This window comes from Harmonia axyridis, chromosome 7 (genome assembly GCF_914767665.1).
Source record: "Harmonia axyridis chromosome 7, icHarAxyr1.1, whole genome shotgun sequence".
Lineage (NCBI taxonomy): Eukaryota > Metazoa > Arthropoda > Insecta > Coleoptera > Coccinellidae > Harmonia > Harmonia axyridis.
Window position 1 is genome coordinate 19,299,388 of NC_059507.1, and position 19,631 is coordinate 19,319,018.

General features: G+C 32.5%; 3 protein-coding genes across 5 annotated transcripts in view; 2 read left to right on the forward strand and 1 right to left on the reverse strand.

Moving 5' to 3' along the window:
* The first annotated feature begins 59 nt into the window (after positions 1–59).
* On the forward strand, positions 60–9,950 carry LOC123684969 (alpha-(1,6)-fucosyltransferase). 3 transcript variants are annotated; one of them, XM_045624506.1, is made up of 9 exons: positions 60–193; positions 598–736; positions 799–1,086; positions 1,143–1,308; positions 1,360–1,546; positions 1,686–1,923; positions 2,074–2,401; positions 4,040–4,465; positions 8,113–9,950. In XM_045624506.1, exons 2-8 carry the CDS (start codon positions 621–623, stop codon positions 4,358–4,360), a joined length of 1,644 nt encoding a protein of 547 aa, XP_045480462.1. In that variant the 5' UTR covers positions 60–193; positions 598–620; the 3' UTR covers positions 4,361–4,465; positions 8,113–9,950. The 3 variants fall into 3 exon arrangements, with proteins under 3 accessions (XP_045480462.1, XP_045480459.1, XP_045480461.1); XM_045624503.1 differs by lacking the exon at positions 60–193 and having other exon boundaries at positions 434–736; XM_045624505.1 differs by lacking the exon at positions 60–193 and having other exon boundaries at positions 434–736; positions 802–1,086.
* A 41-nt stretch (positions 9,951–9,991) lies between these two features.
* On the reverse strand, positions 9,992–19,449 carry LOC123684971 (slit homolog 1 protein-like). Its single transcript, XM_045624508.1, has 2 exons — positions 19,196–19,449; positions 9,992–11,375 (listed from the first exon to the last, which is right to left on the reverse strand). The coding sequence occupies exon 2, from the start codon at positions 11,364–11,366 to the stop codon at positions 10,194–10,196; it is 1,173 nt and encodes a 390-aa protein (XP_045480464.1). The 5' UTR covers positions 11,367–11,375; positions 19,196–19,449; the 3' UTR covers positions 9,992–10,193.
* The window catches only part of LOC123684973 (organic solute transporter alpha-like protein), a 28,446-nt gene continuing 22,063 nt past the window's right edge, over positions 13,249–19,631 (forward strand). The window contains exon 1 of the mRNA XM_045624513.1: positions 13,249–13,825. The gene's annotated coding sequence lies outside the window, so the exon portion shown is untranslated. The remainder of the gene's footprint in view (positions 13,826–19,631) is intronic.

Here is a 19,631-nt window from a genome sequence, read left to right on the forward strand (position 1 = left end):
AACAAATTCTCATTAATGAGCAATGTCATTAGTGTTGACAACTATTCAAACTATACGCATTGGGGTATATGAGTATTTTCCAGCTCCAATATTAGTGAAAGTGTGAAACTTGTTATTTAACTTGATAATTGTTGCGAATTGGGAAGAAAAAAATCGAAGAGATCAGAAATATTTTTGAAATGATTTTAAATTGGTGAGTTGTGAATTTATTCTTATATTTTTAGAGATATAAATCTTTGCATATTCTAGAAGTGAGCTTTAAATTGTTTGATATATGATTTCGCCCATTTTAATGGAGAAATAGTTATTGAAATTCATAAAAAAGTAAACCTTCTTTGTAAAAATTTTGTGAAAATGAAGCTAACGTCATCTAGTGCTGAATATTCAAAATATTTATCTCTAAATTATTAGCAGAAAACTATAAAATTTCGTCTGTCAAATACGGATAACCCCAAAATTTTTCAGACACAAATAGTATAAACAAAAGAAATTCAATTGGAATGTATTTAATAATAAGAAAACATATAAATTCAATAGGATGGCACCGAATTTTAGCAGCATTCTTAGCAATTTGGCTTATGATTTTCATAATTACAGCTTTTCCTATATTAGGAACTCACATGCAATCTTCGGATACAAAGACTTCTGAAAGATTAGCTAGAGCTTTAGGTGATTTAGAAGCTTTGAGAAAACAAAATAAAGAACTAGAAGAAATATTTAGAGACATCAGATTAGAGTGAGTTTACATTCAAAGGAAGTTAACTCGCCCGATTTATTCTAATAACGTCATTTTTTTAGCAGTTCATTCAAGGGTGATCAAAAGGAAGCAATTGAAAATTTCCAATCTCGTCTCACTAAAGCTGAGCATTCTTATAAAGAAAATCAGGATGCACTCTTCATAAGTCCAAAGGAAGAACCAAATAGTCAGTATGAATTACTCCGAAGAAGGATATCAAGTAATACCAAAGAATTTTGGTATTTTATACACTCAGGATTGTTAGATCTACAGAAAAAAACAAGTGGTTCGCCTTCGGATGTTACAAATTCTATAAACCATCTTTTAACATTAGGATCAGAGCAGAAGAGGTGAGTACCTACTTAATTGTTTAACAGAATTGGAGCTCTTATTGCTCATCCCTTAGGTCTCTACTTCATGATATTGACAAAATACAAGAAGTTGATGGATACGCAGCTTGGAGAGAGAGAGAATCTAAAAATTTGAGTGATTTGGTACAAACACGGTTCGAATATTTGCAGAATCCATCAGACTGTGCTAATGCAAAGAAGTTAGTTTGCAGTTTGAATAAGGTAATTGATTGAATGAAGAATTTTTGTGCTTTCTGAACATAGATTTTCAAGGGATGTGGTTATGGTTGTCAATTACACCATGTAGTTTACTGTTTCATGGTAGCCTATGGTACCAAAAGAACACTTATTTTGAAGTCGAAAGGATGGAGATACCACAAACCAGGTTGGGAAGATATATTTCAGCCTATTTCTAAAAACTGTTTGGATCCCAGTGGAGAGTCCACAAGCAACTGGCCAGGTATTAAATAATTTTCAACTATTTATTTGCATCATCAATACAAGCAGTTTGTCAACTAAAAAAATGAGTCAAGTTTTTATTGGCTCATATTTATAAATTGCTCTGATTATTTGAAATGTCTTACAATTATATTTTCAAGGCAATGCACAAACACAAGTCGTGAACTTGCCAATAATTGATTCGTTAACACCAAGACCACCATTTTTACCTCTCACAATACCAGAAGATTTGTCTCCACGTTTGGTAAGACTGCATGGAGATCCAATTGTATGGTGGGTGGGGCAAATTCTTAAGTACCTATTGAAGCCACAAAAAAAAACCGCTTCCATCATACAGGAAGCCATGAACAACATAGGATTTAAACATCCAATAGTTGGGTAAATATTAGAGTTATCTAAAATGTATTCTCTTTCCTTTAAGGTTATCGTTGTGTTAAAAGCCTCATGTCATTTCACAGACCAGGAAGTTTTGACTTTAAATTTGTTTTCAGACTGTTTTTCTCATTCTTTCAATTCAAAATTTTGCAGGGTTCATGTAAGAAGAACTGATAAAGTTGGAACTGAAGCTGCTCTTCATAGAGTCGATGAATACATGGTGTGGGTTGATGAATATTATAATCAATTGGAGCTCAAACAGAGAGTTGATAAACGAAGAGTGTACCTAGCATCAGATGAGCCAAAAGTAATAAAAGAAGCACAAAACAAGTATCCCAGCTATGAAATTATCGGGGATTCTACCATTGCCAAAACTGCTGCTTTATCAACTCGATATTCAGATTCATCTTTGATTGGTATCATTCTAGACATTCACATGTTGTCCATGAGTGATTATCTTGTTTGTACATTTTCTTCCCAAGTAAGTAAAGAAAGTACTGGAAATTCATCATAACGACAAGTTGGGAAAGGCCTTAGTTTGTTAACAGTCACATATTTTGTCATTTTATCCCTGTTTTGTACATGTTTTCATAGTATTACAGTATAAAAAGTGCTGACTTTAGTCAGGAGCTTTTGAGAACTTGTTGGAGACCTCAGAACTGTTTATAGGTATATGTGGTCTTGAAGGGTGCAATTGACGTATGAATGACGAGCGCGCAAATGCTTCCGACATCACTTCAGTGTTGTCCTCATTTTTTTCGATATCCTGCTTGAATTTTCTACTTGTCCGCGACGCTATTGACACGAAGCTTTAAAGTTTATTCTTAAGATACTCATAAAATTTCAACTTGGTCGGATCTGTTGTTACTGAAATATTGAATTTTGGTTTTTCGATATTTTATATGAACTAATATGAAAAGAAAAACACACTGGTTTTAAATATTATATTTAACCAGTCTGTTTTTCTTTTCATATTAGATTATATGTACACGCTGATGGAGAAATACATCAATTTCATTTTATATCAAGTTTCTTTGGTTCAGAACCTGGATACTACGAAATTCATTATCCCTTCCCTTAACCATAAAATATAAAAAAAAAATATAAACATTTCAATTGATAATAAATTAGCAGGACCCAGATGTAATCAGTTTGATATATTTACTATGGTGAGGGGAAGGGAGGGATACTGATTATAAACATATTAATCAATAATAAGTTAGCAGGATCCAGATACAATCAGTTTGAAATTTTGCATGAAGGTTGAAATGGTTATTTGATATAAACATTCGAAATCTGAATTTGGTGAGTCTTGTGGCTACAGAATTATTTGGTAATTTTTTTCGATATTCTTCTTGTATGGATCTTGTTACTAGATCAACGTGAAATTTCCAACGAGGCTATAAATTGTCATTCTATATCCAAATGCAATTTTTCATCTTGATGAAACGTGCATTAACAAACTTAACCGCAGAATTCATGTCTGAACCTACATTGAAAATTTTTAGTTTGTAGCTCTTTTCATTCATTTTTACAAACGAATTCGTCATTAGTGACGTTCGAAAATTACAAACATTGAGACGAAATTATAGAATGATAGATTTGGGGAACGAATACCTATTAATTATAACGAGATGAGAGATGAAAAGGATTGTGCAGAATCAGATGACGTCAATTTGAAGTAAACACGTGTATCCTTTGCATTTTGCTTCTTAGAGGTTAGCGTTTTATTGAAAATTTCGACATTTTTCACAATAATATATAATGGTTTTTGGAGAGTTTGAACAGATTCATTTTCCCTACATAAAAGTCATTGAATACTTAGGGCACTTAAAACAACATTGAATTCTAACCTCAAACAGTAATGATAAGTTCAATACTTACATCAGTGTGATCGTCCCAAAGAAAACTATTGAGTTAATAATGGCAATTATTTTGTGGAATGTTTATACAAAATAAAAATATGTATATATCTTCTACAAGTGCAATAAATATCATTGAATAATTTGAGAAGATTTAGAAAATCAGTCAAATATCCTATTTGCATTTTCGTATAACAAAAAAATGTACTTATAATGTTATAATTGTTTAACAGAAATTTTATTTTAATTTTCTTTAGGTGTGCAGAGTAGCTTACGAAATAATGCAAACGTACTACCCCGATGCCTACGATAGATTCAAGTCGTTGGACGATATCTATTATTATGGTGGTCAAAATGCTCATAATGTAATAGCAGTTCTTCCGCATAGGCCCCTCAAGAACGGAGAGATGGCTATGTCGGAAGGTGATATTATAGGTGTGGCCGGAAATCATTGGAATGGTTTTAGCAAAGGCCATAATCTAAGAACCAATCAAGTAGCTCTCTATCCCAGTTTTAAGGTAAAGAATAAGGTCGAAACAGCCAAATTCCCAACATATTCAGAGATAACTCACAACTAGAATAATGGATAGATTTATTGGCCTAGTTCCTTGAAAATGAATATGAAAATTCTAAAAGCTTGCATTTATTTTTGGAAACTCGAGTGTAGTTTTTATTTCGAATTATATTTCGATAGATAGTTTCTGGTAGCTCGAATGTATCAACGGCTGTCAATAAGAACATTGACAATGATTTAGGGATGTCAAAACTGGCAAATACCAAACGTCAAATAAAAATAAATAAACAAACTGTTAATTCAGCAATTTTACATGCTCAGCATAAATCTTTAATGCAGGATATTGTAACTCTTCCTGTTCCCACGGATATCAACAAATCTAAGGGAAATAATGATGATTGGTTAACAGTTAAACCCAAAAACAAACGTAACAATCGTAAATTTGTTGTGGGTACAAATGAGCAGTTGTCTAATATACAGGCAGTACCCAAATTTATATCTTTACATGTATCTCGACTGCAGCCTGGTGCAAAGCCTGAGGACATGAAGAGTCTATTATTGGATAAATTTCCAGAAGTTATCTGCGAAAAACTGCAATCTAAGCATCCCCAAATATATTCTTCTATGAAGGTGTCTATTCAAAAGGTCAATTTAGATAAAGCCTGGAATAAGGAAATTTGGCCTAATGGGGCTCTGGTGTCACGTTATTATAATTTTCAGAAAGCTAATGAAAGAAGCACAGAGAAAACTTTTTTAGAGAGAGCAAGCAGTTCTATCAATCCAGAGCAGAAAAAGGACTAACATCGGCTGACTCCTCTGATGCAGTTTCTCAGTTATGCATCACACACCTGAACATCCAATGTTTGTCAACAGCATTTCAAGGTCTGGAACAGTTTATTCAGGATAATGAGTGTCATTTTCTGGCCATAAGTGAGCATTGGCTAAATCAGGACCAGTTGATTTCGTATTCACTGCCGGGTTTTCTACTTGTGAGCAGTTTCTGTCGTCCGCTTAACAGACATGGTGGTACTGCAATTTTTATTCGTGATTATTTTAAAAGATTTTTTGTCAGAACAGATATTTGTAAATTAAGTGCTCAGTATATTTTTGAATGCTGTGCTGTTCAATGTAAAGTTAATAATAATTTGAATTTAATTGTCATATGTGTTTACAGGTCAAGCGAACCCAATTTGGGTGATATTGAGCGGTTTTTTGAAAAGCTTGCACTATTGCTTGATATCCTGAATGGTGAAAGGTCTGCAAGGTTTGTCATAGTGGGTGATTTTAATGTGGATATACTCAAACCAAATCACAGGGATACACAAACTCTGTTGTCTGTGCTACACTCGTATGGTCTTCAACCAATTGTTAGTGAACCAACTCGGGAGGCTCTTCTCTCGTCATCCTGTCTGGACAACATATTCACAAATGTCGAGGGTGGTCAGGTGAGAATAATGCAACCACATCTTTCTGATCACAAGGCAATATCGATCAATTTCAACATAAATAGTTTAATTTCTCCAAAAGCAATGCCGTCTAAGCGCCGAAATTTTAGTTCCTCGAATATAAGAGTTTTTCTGAGTGCTTTGACTGATATAGATTGGTCAGTATTATATGACATCAATAGACAAAAAGTAGAAGACATGTGGTCCTGTTTTTCGTCAATTTTCAATGGAGTATTTGCTGATGCCTTTCCCACAGTCTCCTTTCGAGCTTCCTCTGGTAGGTTGAATTTTTGCAATTCTGATCCTCAGTTGTTGGAAATCAAACGACAATTAGATATACTCTATACAATGTCACGGGTTGACCCTCTGTACTTAGATCAGTACAGAGTTGCAAAGAAGTATTATGACAGGCGGATCACACAGCTCAAACGGGCTCATTATGGGAGTCTTATTAAGAACTCTTCGAACAAATCAAAAATGACATGGAGCATTGTCAGAGATCTCACTGGCAAACGTCATACAGAGTATGACCATTTTCCTGCAGGCAATCCAGAAGATGTTGCAAATAAGTTCAATCAATTTTTTTCTGCTTGTGGTACAAGCTGTGAACTTTCTGGGGAGGGAAATACTTGTGGTGTACAGAGAAACGAAAGCTCTTTTTATGTGTTCGAGGTGACAGCTCGAGAATTAGTATCAATGGTTATTAAAATGAAGAATTCTTCTTCATGTGGTTTCGACGGTATTTCTATGAAAATAGTAAAAAAATGTATTCATATAATAGCAGAACCCTTAAGCTTTATAATTAATCGTTCATTTGTTGAGGGAATATTTCCAGATGCCCTAAAGATGGCAATTATTAAACCGTTATTTAAAAAAGGCTCTAAAGCTGATTTTGGCAATTATAGGCCCATAAGCCTGTTAGCTACTTTCTCAAAGGTGTTTGAAAAGATACTTTGTGTCCGTCTTGTGTCCTTTTTCAGAAAGTTCAATATCTTTAATCCATCTCAGCATGGATTTATATCTAATAAATCTACGGAAACTGCGATTTTCGATCTATTGCGAAAAATTACTGAGGTCTTGGATGGAGGAGATATTCCTCTGGGTGTGTTTCTCGACTTGTCCAAAGCATTTGACAGTGTTAACCACCGAAAACTGCTGGACAAGCTTGAGCATTATGGAATACGTGATAGGCAATTGGACCTTATAAGAAGCTACCTGACCAATAGAGTTCAAAAAGTAGAGCTAAAATATGAAGGAAGTGGATACTTATCAGATGAAATCAAGATCACATCTGGAGTGCCTCAGGGCAGCGTACTGGGCCCATTGCTTTTCATAGTTTATATAAATGACTTACCTAGAGTTATTGACTCACCTTCTTATGAACTTTCTCTTTATGCGGATGACACAAATGTTGTCGTTTGTGGTAACAGTGTTTCCTCAGTTATTGAGGGTGCGTCTGAGGTGTTTGGGAGGATTGGGAGTTGGTGCTCTGATAATGACCTTAAGTTAAATTCAACAAAAACCGAGCTGGTGTTTTTTCATACTGATCGCTCTCGACATGATTTTCCTTCATCTTTAAATATTACTGATGACTGTAACGTTCCAGTTGGGACATCTGTTAGATTTCTCGGGTTATTCATTGATAGTACCCTAAAGTGGCATGTGCATGTTGATTCTTTAAATAGAAAGCTTTTATCGGTTAATTATTCCATTAATGTACTAAAACGTCAGGTTGACGTCGATATCTTAAAAACTGTTTACTACGCTAATTTCGAGTCGCGACTAGCGTATGGTATAATATTTTGGGGTGGAAGCATTTCTGCGCGTCGCCTATTTGTTACTCAGAAGATGGCATTGAGGTTGATGTTGCGAATGCATTTTAGGGAATCCTGTAGAAATATTTTCAGGGACAATAACATCCTGACAGTCACTGGGCTTTTTGTTTACAAGTCTTTGCAATTTGTATCCAAGCATAAATACCTGTTTAATAAATTTCAAAATATTAACAACACAAGGCAAGTTCATACTTTTCATCTTCCAAGACTATTTCTGACACAGTCTCAGAATAGTGTGCTGTATTCTTGTATGAAATTATACAATTCATTACCTAAATCCATGCGGGATCTTGATGGTGCAGGCTCTTTTGACTTTAAGGTTCGTCAATTTTTAGTGGATTGTGAACCGTATTGCCTGGATGAGTATTACGATTATTGTTCTATCCGGCATTGAAAATTTTTTTTCTTTTCTCGCTTGACCTGTTTCTTTTTGTCTCATTCTGTGATAGATTGTTCATTCTGTGATTAATTTTGTCTAGACTGTGATAATTTTTGAAATAAATTGCTATTATTATTATTATTATTATTATTATTATTATTTTACTCAAACATCGAAAAATTAAAATGAAATACTTTTCGAGAAAGTCCATTGCTTGATACAACATGTATATCATTGGGTAAGAGTATGATTGAATATTTTAAACAACGAAAACGTTTACAAAACATACTAGTAGTTTACAACAATATATCAAGAAAACTTATATTCTCTATTTCAGGGAACTAGAATATAATAATACTAGGACATGAACTCATATTTATTTTTGCACAAACTCTAAACTAGTCAAGTTCATTTTTGATCTTTTCTAATTGCAGCTCCCATTAATTGAAAATGAGTGAATTTATTTTCAATTTTAATTTCAACACTTATTCTATAAATAAACCAAAATAATGAATTGGTTTTCCTAAAATTATTCCCATATTTTATTAATTCCATTATAAAATATTTTTACTCACCTTAGGTTTCATCTTGAACTATTCCATATTTTTCTTTCGATTGATAGCTGATAGCCCAAAAATAAGTGAGAAACTAAAAGTCACATTTGTGCTATATATCAATCCCCATAAAAAGACATTTTACTGAAAAAAAGATTTAAAGACCAGTGATCATTGAACGAAATTGAAATTAATTTTTTTATTGATTCGTTGATTTCAATTATCGTTTTTTACATTACTGAGCCATTATTATTCTTCCATAACCAAGACGATATTCCTTCTAAAAATTTCAGAGTAATATTTCTCTTCATCACTCATTGAATCACTAAGTTTTGATTCCACATAATATTAATAGAAGCTAGTGTCAGCTTATAATCTCGTGAAAAATACTGAGGAATGGTATATATAATAATAATAATGATTTCAAATTGACATTATATTGAGAAAATGATTAGATTTTCGTTGACATTTTTAGTTTATTTATATTTATTTATAAAATGATAAAAACTTTGAAATTTACTTTATTCTGCGAAATACAAATAAATTAAGAAATACTGCCAAATGAAATTCTCAATAAAGTATACTCTCTTATGATTATGAGACGACTAACAATGTAGAATTCACTTCGACAATAAGGATTTTCATTCAAATATCAATATTGAGTTTCGTTATAAGCTTGGTAACAAAAATTAAACTTATTTCTGACGGAAATAATGAGTTTCAACATGAATTTCATAGAAAATATAATATTATGTTAGAAATATTCTTTTAATTAAGTATGTATAGTCTTAAAATTACCACTATCAAACTATTAAGACTTATTATAGTGCTTCCACCACTAAAATTGCAAATTGAATTCTTATTTCTAATATTTGCATTTATTTCAATGTTTTAAAATTTTTTATAATTATTCCCGATTTCATTCCATTTTTTTGTTTTTTATTTTCCTTATGAAATTTTATGTTTTATGAATATTGGAAAAATATTCTGTTTTCTACATGCTTATCTGAAATACACCGCTACAACTAAACAAAATAACTAAAAATGAGATTTTCTTCAAATCTCAGGATAAACTTGCTCAAATTTCAATTTTTTTTATTTGAGAATAAAATCAATTTGAAGGAAAGTGTGCAATACAATAATTCATCAAGAGCTTCTGTAATTAATCTCATATTCCAGATCTGTATGCACCAATATTGAATGAATAAACTTCATGTTTAGAGACAATGTAAAGTAAAAAAATATCTGTATGGCTGTTACTCTTTGTCAAGGATTGTATATTCTTGCTAGTGTATGTTTTTAGAGATATAAGGTGTTTGAATATTAAATTAATGACCCCACTTGTACCTATACTATTAGACATTAGAAATATTGTTTATTGATGAGAATGTTGTGTATTTATGTAATTTTATTTGAGAGAAATATATTTCTATGAAGTCTGCTCGATATTTGATTGGATTTTGAGGATAAAAAAATGGCATCTTACTGGTTAACTCAGTCATTAAATTTATTATAAAAAAGATAACAAATTCTTGAGTTTCAGACACTACTTAATTAATATAATTAATAAATATACCTAATACTATAAAATATACAATTGGTTAAGTATGAATTTGTACAAACTTATTTGCTTGAATATATCTGTTTATTTTCATTGCACATGGACCAAAAACCAAATTTTTCATTAAACTAAAATATTCCCTTTGAGTAAGGAATCACTGCTAGAACTGCTATCTTTTCTCTTATTACTCGAGGATCCCACAAATAAACAACCTGAGGCTAAGCCTACAATGAATGCTAAAATTACGGCGACGAAAAAAATTATATAATTTGTAATAGTGAAAGATGGAATGTTGTCAAAATTTTTCTTACACTTGGTTTTTAGATTTTCTTCATTTTGTTTCTTTATTATCTGGTAATGGGTTGCAGTGTTAGTTTCATTCTTTTCTGATTTCTGTATTTTTTGATTGTTCTCCTTTGTCATTTTACGTTGATTTTCAGCGCTTCTGCGTTGATTGAATATTTCTTTTGGTTCTAGATAGTTTCCAACAAAATTATAAGATAAATCATTCTTGCTGTTTTCGCATAATTCCTTGATAGGTTCAGAAGTCCCATTTTCGGTAAAAAAAGTTATGAAAACATCTGTATTGCTTTTACATTGGATTGGTTTTTTAATATCTAATACATCGTTTTCTTGCAGATAATTGAATAATTCAACTGATTGACAGGTACATTTCCACCGATTGAATTCAAGCTCTATTAAATTTAGTTTCGGCAAATATTTGAACGTTTCTAAATCGACCATCTTGATGTTATTCCTCTGTAAATTCAGGTATTTCAAATTTGGCAATTGTGCGAAATTGTCGTTTTCAACTTTTTGTATTCCAGAGTTGGTAAGGATTAGTGATTCCAGGCTAGAGGACACCAATTTCGGCATTATTCTGAATAAATTTTTGGATAAATCTAAAAAAATTAATTTAGTGTTGTACAGGAACGTATTAGGCGGTAAATCCCCTAAAAGATTCTCGGAGAGATTAATTATTTCTACGCTGATGAGTTCTTTGAATGCTGTATCGTCAACGTCGATTATTTTTGAATTATTCAAATATAAGATGTGTACGAATTCGGCTTTATCGAAGCTCAAATCGTCGTATGCAATAAAATCTATTTCGTTTGCGGATAGGTCAATGATGGTTGGGTTGTTTTCCAGTCTTTGGAAATTTGGCACGTTCATTAGAGACTTTTCTGAGCATTTCACTGCATTCTTCCAACAAATGCACTTGGAGGGGCATCCAGCTAAAGCTGTTGATAGCAGCATGATGGAGATGAGGCCCATGAATTCTATGTATCTGTCCATTATTGATTTCTAAATAAGATAATTCATTATTAAAGTAGGCGAAAATTCTGGATGCTTTGGTTTATTATTTTCATTAACAGAAAATTGTATACACAGACTTATTGTTTTTGAGCGATCGTTCCCCGAACAGATAACTCTAATCGAAATTAAATGACAGTTATTTTATTTTCCCATTTTAATAATAAAAATAACAATTGTTTTGCTATACCAGTACCTTCTTCAGATTTTTAATAACTGAAATTTTCAAAACGAAACTATCACTTATACAGAATGTTTCATCATAAACTGGACAAACATATACATATAGTCGCGTAGATGACACCGGAAGAATGTCTTATGAATATTATCTCTCGTTTTCGAGGCATAGCTAGCTACAGGAACTTAATTTCTGAGCAATATTTTATTGAATGTGGTCAGTTAAGTATACCTTAGGCTTCGAAAACGAATAATATGTCATTAGGCAAAAATGAGTGTCCCGGTGTCATTTACAAGACTCTTATATACAGGGTGATTCACCGCGATGGCCTATTAGTCGTTTACGGAGAGCTAATCATAAATTTGTGCTGAAAATTTGCATGTTGAGTTTGAGACAGTGATCTTTCTCTCTGAAATATTTTCAGATTTCTACAACTTCCGGTTATACCGGAAACAGACCACTACTTTCTTATTTTAAATAGCACATCCAGTATTCCAGTATATTTATTACATCATTAGATAGCTTATTCGATGACAATTTAATAAATGTGTCATGACTTGGGTAAAAACTTAACGGTTCATGCGTTAATTGGATTCTTAAGAAAAAAATGTTTTAGTCAATTCTACGTATAAAAATGAGAGTGTTTATACTTAAGCAAATCTTTTATCTAAAATGAAAACCGCAAGAGATGATATCGAGGAAGAAATAACGAAAAACCTAAATTTTTAACTGATTAATTGAGTGAAGTAGTCTGCGACTTCTGTATATAAAACACAGAAAACTAATAGCGCATTCGACTGAACTACTCTCGTTCGGTGCCGTATGTATGCTTCATGAAATGTCAAAGTTAGTTATCGAAACACCGAATTTTAGTTTCTTTCTGTGTTTTACAGAAGTCACAGACTACTTCCACTCTGCGGTTCAATTGTGGTTTTTCCTTATTTCAAGCTTTTTCTAGATAACTCTTGAAATTTTCATTTTAAGTATATAGGGTTTGCTGAAGTCCCCCTAATTTCAACCGTAGAGTTGATTCAAAGAATAAAAAAATATAGGTTCTAATTTGAAAATTTTGAGTTTTGATGAATTGTCCAAGTAGCAAGTTCAAGATCTTCTCCTAAACTTCCTGTACATTTTTGGTTCAAACCGCAAACAGCCTTATACCTAATACCAGGTATTTGCAGGATCGTAAATTAAAAAATATTTTTGAGAAAAACTTTTTCTGAAGAAATATTCCAGAAAATGTTTTCTCGTCGCCATCATTTTTAATTTTTTTTGCGGTTTAGCGAGGCGGTCTGAAGCCAATTTTGTAGGTGCTCTCAGAGGATACAGTGTTTCATCTCGGAAACACTGAGGATCAGTGAAATATTCAGTGGCCCCTGCCTTAAACAGAAAGAAAAAAGAGTTTATTTACACGTTTTTCATACAAGTATTTTTTCAATAGTTTTCATTTAATTATATACAATTGATAGTTCCTGCAATTAATTTTTGTTTTACTACAGTTTTCATAAAAATAGGACATAAAGTCTTTGAAAAGTTTCATACAAGGATGATGAAATTTGCGTTTAAATATGTTTAGTTATATACAGGAAAATAAAAATAAAAAACCTGCTCGAGAGAATTGAAAGAAACTATATACAAAATGTACACAGTTCAAATAGACTGCATGAAAATCGGCAGATGTTCGTAAGGCAGAATATGCTTATCGTTTAAATTTTTGTTGTTGTGTCTGATTCTAGTCATTTTCCTCGTAGAATCGCTCACATAATTCAGTTTTTCGTTTAATGTTGATGATATTTTATTAACATACTCTCTTATGGTAGAAATTTATTCCAATCCGTGGAGTTCGGTGATACATTTGTATCTGTTTTTAATAGTTATTAATCGAATATTATTATTGGTATAGTTGAAGTGGCCTTAAGGGTGTCGGTTTTAGGTGACACCATACAGGAGCGGCATATGCACATTAAAGGGTAGAACCTGCCTTAAGTGCCTTATCTGTATGGCGGAGCATGGTGACTCGGCCTGAAGGAAAACAACTTTTTTTTGCTATACAGCAGTTTTATATAAATTTCCATAAAATATGTTACAACGTTATATATACAATGTTTATGTGTTTCTTAAAGAATAATTTAAAGACTAGTACCTAGCTCGATGTTTTATCTAGTTTCGAAATATGGCTGGTTATTTACATAGGTATTTAAGAAAGAGTGTAAATTTTTACTGAGGCATGTCGAGTGCTTGAAGGAAAACAACTGTCGCTCAGGTGGGTTAACAAGAACTTTAATTGTTTTTATCAAGTGTTTGATGCACGTTTTTATGTAAATATATTATTTATACTGACAACCCATGCAATCATGTTGATGGGAAGGTCATGAGTATTTGTTCTTGGTGAATAAAGTTTATTATTATTATTAAGAAGACGATGGTTTAAGGAGGGATCGGAAAAGGGGTTGGATTCTCATAATCAAATGTTGAATTAGTTTATGTTTGATTTTCTTAATTGGAATTGAATAATTGTTTCTGTATTTGAAAGGGATTTCGTGGAGTCGTGGATTTCCGCGTATGACAGGGCTATATGATCTGCTTTTTCCTTGTCTTTGATAGGCGACCTTGTTGACTTTGGAAGGGTGGAATTTTACGTGGAGTATTTCTGAGTTTCAGTGATTTGATCAACTTCCACATATCGCTAGAATTATTCAAATTTCTAGCAAAGTCTTTCCATCTTTTAGTTTTTAAAGAAGATGATGACGATCTTGAGTTGACTGCTTCCTTGTATTTCTGATGAAGGTTATTGCCGAAATTACTTTGATGGCGTTTGGATTGTTTCTATTTCCAAAGAGTTCTCTTATATTAGTGGGAATTGTTGCATTAGAATTTTGTTGGGTGTTTAATATATATAATCGCCATGGCATAATTCATGTTATGAGTTCTAGGGACTGGGTTTTTGAACTCCGGTAGTGGTATTGTATCTCAGGTGACTCGGCCGTAGAACGACCAGGTTTATATCCTAAGTGGTTCCTATCTTCCGAGAGATGTGCAACACACGACGCCATCTCCCGGGTAAGTAAAGAGCTACTACATCGCTATGTAGAATTTCAAAAGTACGGATTAAACGTATGTCTTAATTCTAATAAATGATTGGAATATGCAGAATTTATTCTAAACTGAAAAGATGTTTCTCCAATATATGTATACTTTTTAGCAATCATTGTACATGCTAACTTAGAACGGGTGTTTTTTTTCGAGGTATATAACTTTAAGTTGGCATTACTGTTCAAGATGGCGGCCAATTTAACAGCTGCCAAGTGATTTATTCTCAGTTTGGTTTGGCAATTCATCATGAATAGACTCACGCCTGAACAACGCTTGCAAATAGTGCAATTTTATTTCGAAAATAATAGTTCGTATACGGAATACGTATCGCGCACTACGTCCATTAGCGATGAAGCGCACTTCTGGTTGAATGGCTACGTCAACAAACAAAACTGCCGCATTTGGAGCGAAGCTAATCCTCAAGTGTATGTCGAAACACCGTTACATCCAGAAAAACTGACTGTTTGGTGCGCTTTATGGGCTGGTAGAATCATTGGTCCGTACTTCTTCAAAAACGATGATGGCCAGAACGTTACAGTCAATGGTGATCGGTATAGAGCCATGATTACTAACTTTTTCATTCCTGAATTGAACAACCATGATGTCCAGGAGCTGTGGTTCCAACAAGACGGCGTAACATGTCACACATCTCGTGCCACAATCGATTCATTGAAAGACACGTTTGGTGACCGCCTAATTTCACGTTTTGGACCTGTGAATTGGCCTCCAAGATGTTGTGATTTAACACCGCTAGACTACTTTCTGTGGGGCTATGTAAAGTCATTGGTCTATGCGGATAAGCCACAAACCCTTGACCATTTGGAAGACAACATTCGCCGTGTTATTGCCGATATACGGCCACAAATGTTGGAAAAAGTCATCGCAAATTGGACGTCCAGATTGGACTACATCCGAGCTAGCCGTGGCGGTTATATGCCAGAAATCGTATTTAAAATGTAATGCCACAAGATTATCTTACGGATAAATAAAATTCATGTCAATCGAATAATCCATCGTTGTTTTATTGCAATTTAAAGTTCTATAGCTCTAAAAAAACACGCTTTGTATATCGGGTGTCCCAAGGTGAGTGGCCTATTAGATTATTATGGAAACTATTGATGGTAAAGATTTCAAATTTTGTGGATAGATATTTGGCCATGTAAGGTACATTTTTGAAATAATTTCACATTTCCAGTGTTGCCGGATGTATGACAATTTGGCAACAACTTTGTTATTTTGAATGGGACATCCGGTATTTCTATTTTTTTTATGATACTCCATAAAATATTAAATCTATTCACTCTTACTTTTCCACCCCTATCTTCAACGGTTTTTGAGTTATTAATTATTTTTCGAAATTTCAGATCAAATTGGCGTATTAAGAAAATGACTCTAGTTCGCTCAATATTTGAGATTTAAGTCAGAAATTTAGCAAGTCGTTAGATATTGATCTAATCTGTGTCACTGCTTTTGAATTATGGTCGTCAATAATACAGGACGGACCAAAAAAAAATCATCATTTTCCAAGTTACAAAATTGTAAAAAAGTTTATTTTTTCAAATTAGACACCTAGTACATTTTTCAATTTTTGGAATCAGTACAACACACTCTACAATTTTTCTATTCACGTCCCTATACCTATCTCAACTGGATTCCGAGTTATATGCGTTTATTAGATTTCACATTGATTCAATAAGCGTTAATTTCTTTTGTATTGTTATTTTCTCTATGTCGTTCATAGATCGATATATCAATGAATCAGTTCAATCTATAAATGTCAAAATAAACAATTATTGCCTAACAGGTGTTTTGTTCCGAGGTTTTTCTATAAATAATGGCTCAAGAAAGATATACACATATAACGCGGAATCCAGTGAAGATAGGTATAGGGACGTGAATAGAAAAATTGTAGAGTGTGTTGAACTGATTCCAAAAATAGAAAAAAATACTAGGTGTCCATTTGAAAAAATAGACTTTTTTACAATTTTGTAACTTGGCAAATGATGATTTTTTTGGTCCGTCCTGTATTATTGACAACCATAATTCAAAAACAGTGACACAGATCAGATCAATATCTAACGACTTGCAAAATTTCTGACTTAAATCTCAAATATTGAGCGAACTAGAGTCATTTTCGTAATAGGCCAATTTGATCTAAAATTTCGAAAAATAATTAATAACTCAAAAACCGTTAAAGATAGGGGTGGAAAAGTAAGAGTGAATAGATTTAATATTTTATGGAGTATCATAAAAAAAATAGAAATACCGGATGTCCCATTTAAAATAACAAAGTTGTTGCCAAATTGTCGTACATCGGGCAACACTGGAAATGTGAAATTATTTTAAAAATGTACCTTACATGGCCAAATATCTATCCACAAAATTTGAAATCTTTACCATCAATAGTTTCCATAATAATCTAATAGGCCACTCACCTTGGGACACCCGATATATAGTCCTGATTTTTCATCTTTTGTTGTATCTTTGTATCGCAATCCCATCTACGTAATTTGGCTCGAGAAAGACTGTTTGAATTTTTGTTTTACTAATAATTTCGAAAGTACGAATTCGATAGATATGAAATGTCTATTGTCTAGCGCTCGAAAGTTCTTGATGACAAGTCGGCGCTTTTCTCAATTTTTTTTATATATTCACCAAGTTTACAATAAATAATATTCTGGAATTTTCAGTGTAGCTTCAACCTTCTAACCTCTAATATGTATTTATTTATCTTTTAATTACTTCGAATGCAGTTTCTGGAACTTGTACAGGAAATTATATTGGAGTGTATTTATAGCAGATTGGGCGCCATTTCAAGGGTTTGATAAAATTAGGAAAAATATATAAATTATCAATGAAATTTCCGCACCTGCTATCTTAGTTCTGAACTGATTTCCTAATTGAGTGATTCAGAAAACCAGGAAGATTGGCTGACAACTATAAAACGTATACTATATAGGCAATTATCAGTTATTAGAACACTTAGGGAATTTATTCTGAATTCATTGCAACACGATTCTAGGAATTAGGAATTGATTAATTTCCAAAAAAAATCGAGAAAAGCATTCAATTGGCGTCAGGACTTTCAAAAGATCGTAATTCAAGCACCAATTGGGGACCTTAGAACTGTTTATATAAATGATATATGTGATTCAATTTCACATATATATAGGGTTTTCCAATAAGAATTATACAATTTTAAATGGTTATAAATGGCTGCACTGTACCTAGTATTCTTTGAAATTTCTTATGACTCACATATGTTATTTAATGATATAAAAGATAGGTACACGCTTCAACAACGTTCAGAAATTGTTAAATTGTTTTATTAAAATCAGTACCTACTCATTTTTGAATACTTATAGAAATTTAAGAAGAAATCAGACACTTAGTCCTTAAAATTCGTGTAAAGAAAATTCACTTGTGTAACAGTGTTGTGAATATTGTTAGAAATATTGGGATTTTTTTTTCCCAATATTCTTCTTATAAATTCTCAAATTTTGAACAAAAACAAATTAAGATTAATATTTACATCCGAAATTTCAACTCCGTCATTATTAAGGTCACGGACATATTCGGGAATTCTTATCGATATTATCCTTTCATTTTCTCCTGGTTTTGATGACACGATGGACATGAAATATTGCATGAGATTTGAAATTGTTATTCTTTATCTCAATTCAAAATTTCAATTCATATTTCCTAGTTTTTCCGTTCGAGAGTTATCGTGTTTAGGGCTGGATGGATAGAATTAAATTTGACCACGAATTCATCACCAGTGAATCAACCCTTATTGTTTGACTTGGCTCAAAATTCGAAAATGATAGACAGCATTGTGACGAAATGATAAAACGCTCTGTTCGGGGAATGAGTGTTGACGTAGATTTTTGAAAATGCGTTTGAAAAATGTCTCGATGATTATTGTATTTTCAAAAGTCGTAAGAGTATTAATTCAAAAGGTGCCTTCTTTGACTTCGATATATTAATCTTTGTCTTTTTTTTAACTTTGTATAATTTTGATGCCCTTTCACCCAAAATTTTGATATTTAATAATTACGATTACAATTGAATATACCTAGATAGACATGTTCTGTACTTCAAAACGATCTGATCTAATTTCGATATTTAACAGTTCATTATCTCGTAAGATAATGCAAAAATAATTCATGAGGCTCTTTTTTCTATTTATAAATTGTCTGGAAATTTTTTAAGTATTTTCGATTTATAGTAAGATATTTTATTAACCTTATTGATGTTTACATAGCCTAATAATTATTGGTAGATGCGTATGTCGGCACCTACATGGTTTTTTTAAGTTGTTGCAATGAAAACAATTCGAAAATTGATTCTCGAAGTAATCTGAATTCGTTAGAAAAACGCAAAACTTGAATTTTTCGCGTTTGATTTAAATTGGGATATTTGCAAGAACGTTAATACTTATCTGGCTGTTTTTTAAATATCCGAAATATTAAATGATGGGAGTGTTATGACTAAATTTACCCTTACAGATGGTTAATTGACTTATCCATTGAAAACTCACCTAAGTTTGCATATAAAAAAAGCGAAACAGAACAATTATTTCCACTGATTCAACTAGTAGTTCTCCATGACTTCTACCATGTCTTGACTTATCTTATCTTTCGATTGACATTTACCAATGTTTGTTTAAAATGTGAAAAAATATCGATTTACTGGATTTACCTTTAGGAATATTCTAAAGTGGCACTCGAGAAAACTTGGTGAGTATTCGCGCGAAATTTCAAAAAATGATACTTTCATCAGCGACACTGATAGAGTTCTCTACTCAATCGGAAATTATTCATTCATCTTGGATGAGGTCCAATATATGGATTTTCACAGGAAAAACCATTATATCATGCCGTTTCACGTTTGAAATATGCAATTTATTGAATTCCTTTACTAGGTGTTTAAAATTAGACCTGAAAATTCGAAAATATACAATGATAAGAGAAACA

Excerpts from the sequence above, each read along its gene's own strand:
- LOC123684969 (XM_045624503.1), top strand. The coding sequence starts at position 501 with ATGTATTTAATAATAAGAAAACATATAAATTCAATAGGATGGCACCGA. Across the intron at positions 1,309-1,359 it reads TAGTTTGCAGTTTGAATAAG|GGATGTGGTTATGGTTGTCA; the intron begins GTAATTGATTGA and ends TAGATTTTCAAG. Across the intron at positions 2,402-4,039 it reads TTTGTACATTTTCTTCCCAA|GTGTGCAGAGTAGCTTACGA; the intron begins GTAAGTAAAGAA and ends AATTTTCTTTAG.
- LOC123684971 (XM_045624508.1), bottom strand. The coding sequence starts at position 11,366 with ATGGACAGATACATAGAATTCATGGGCCTCATCTCCATCATGCTGCTA.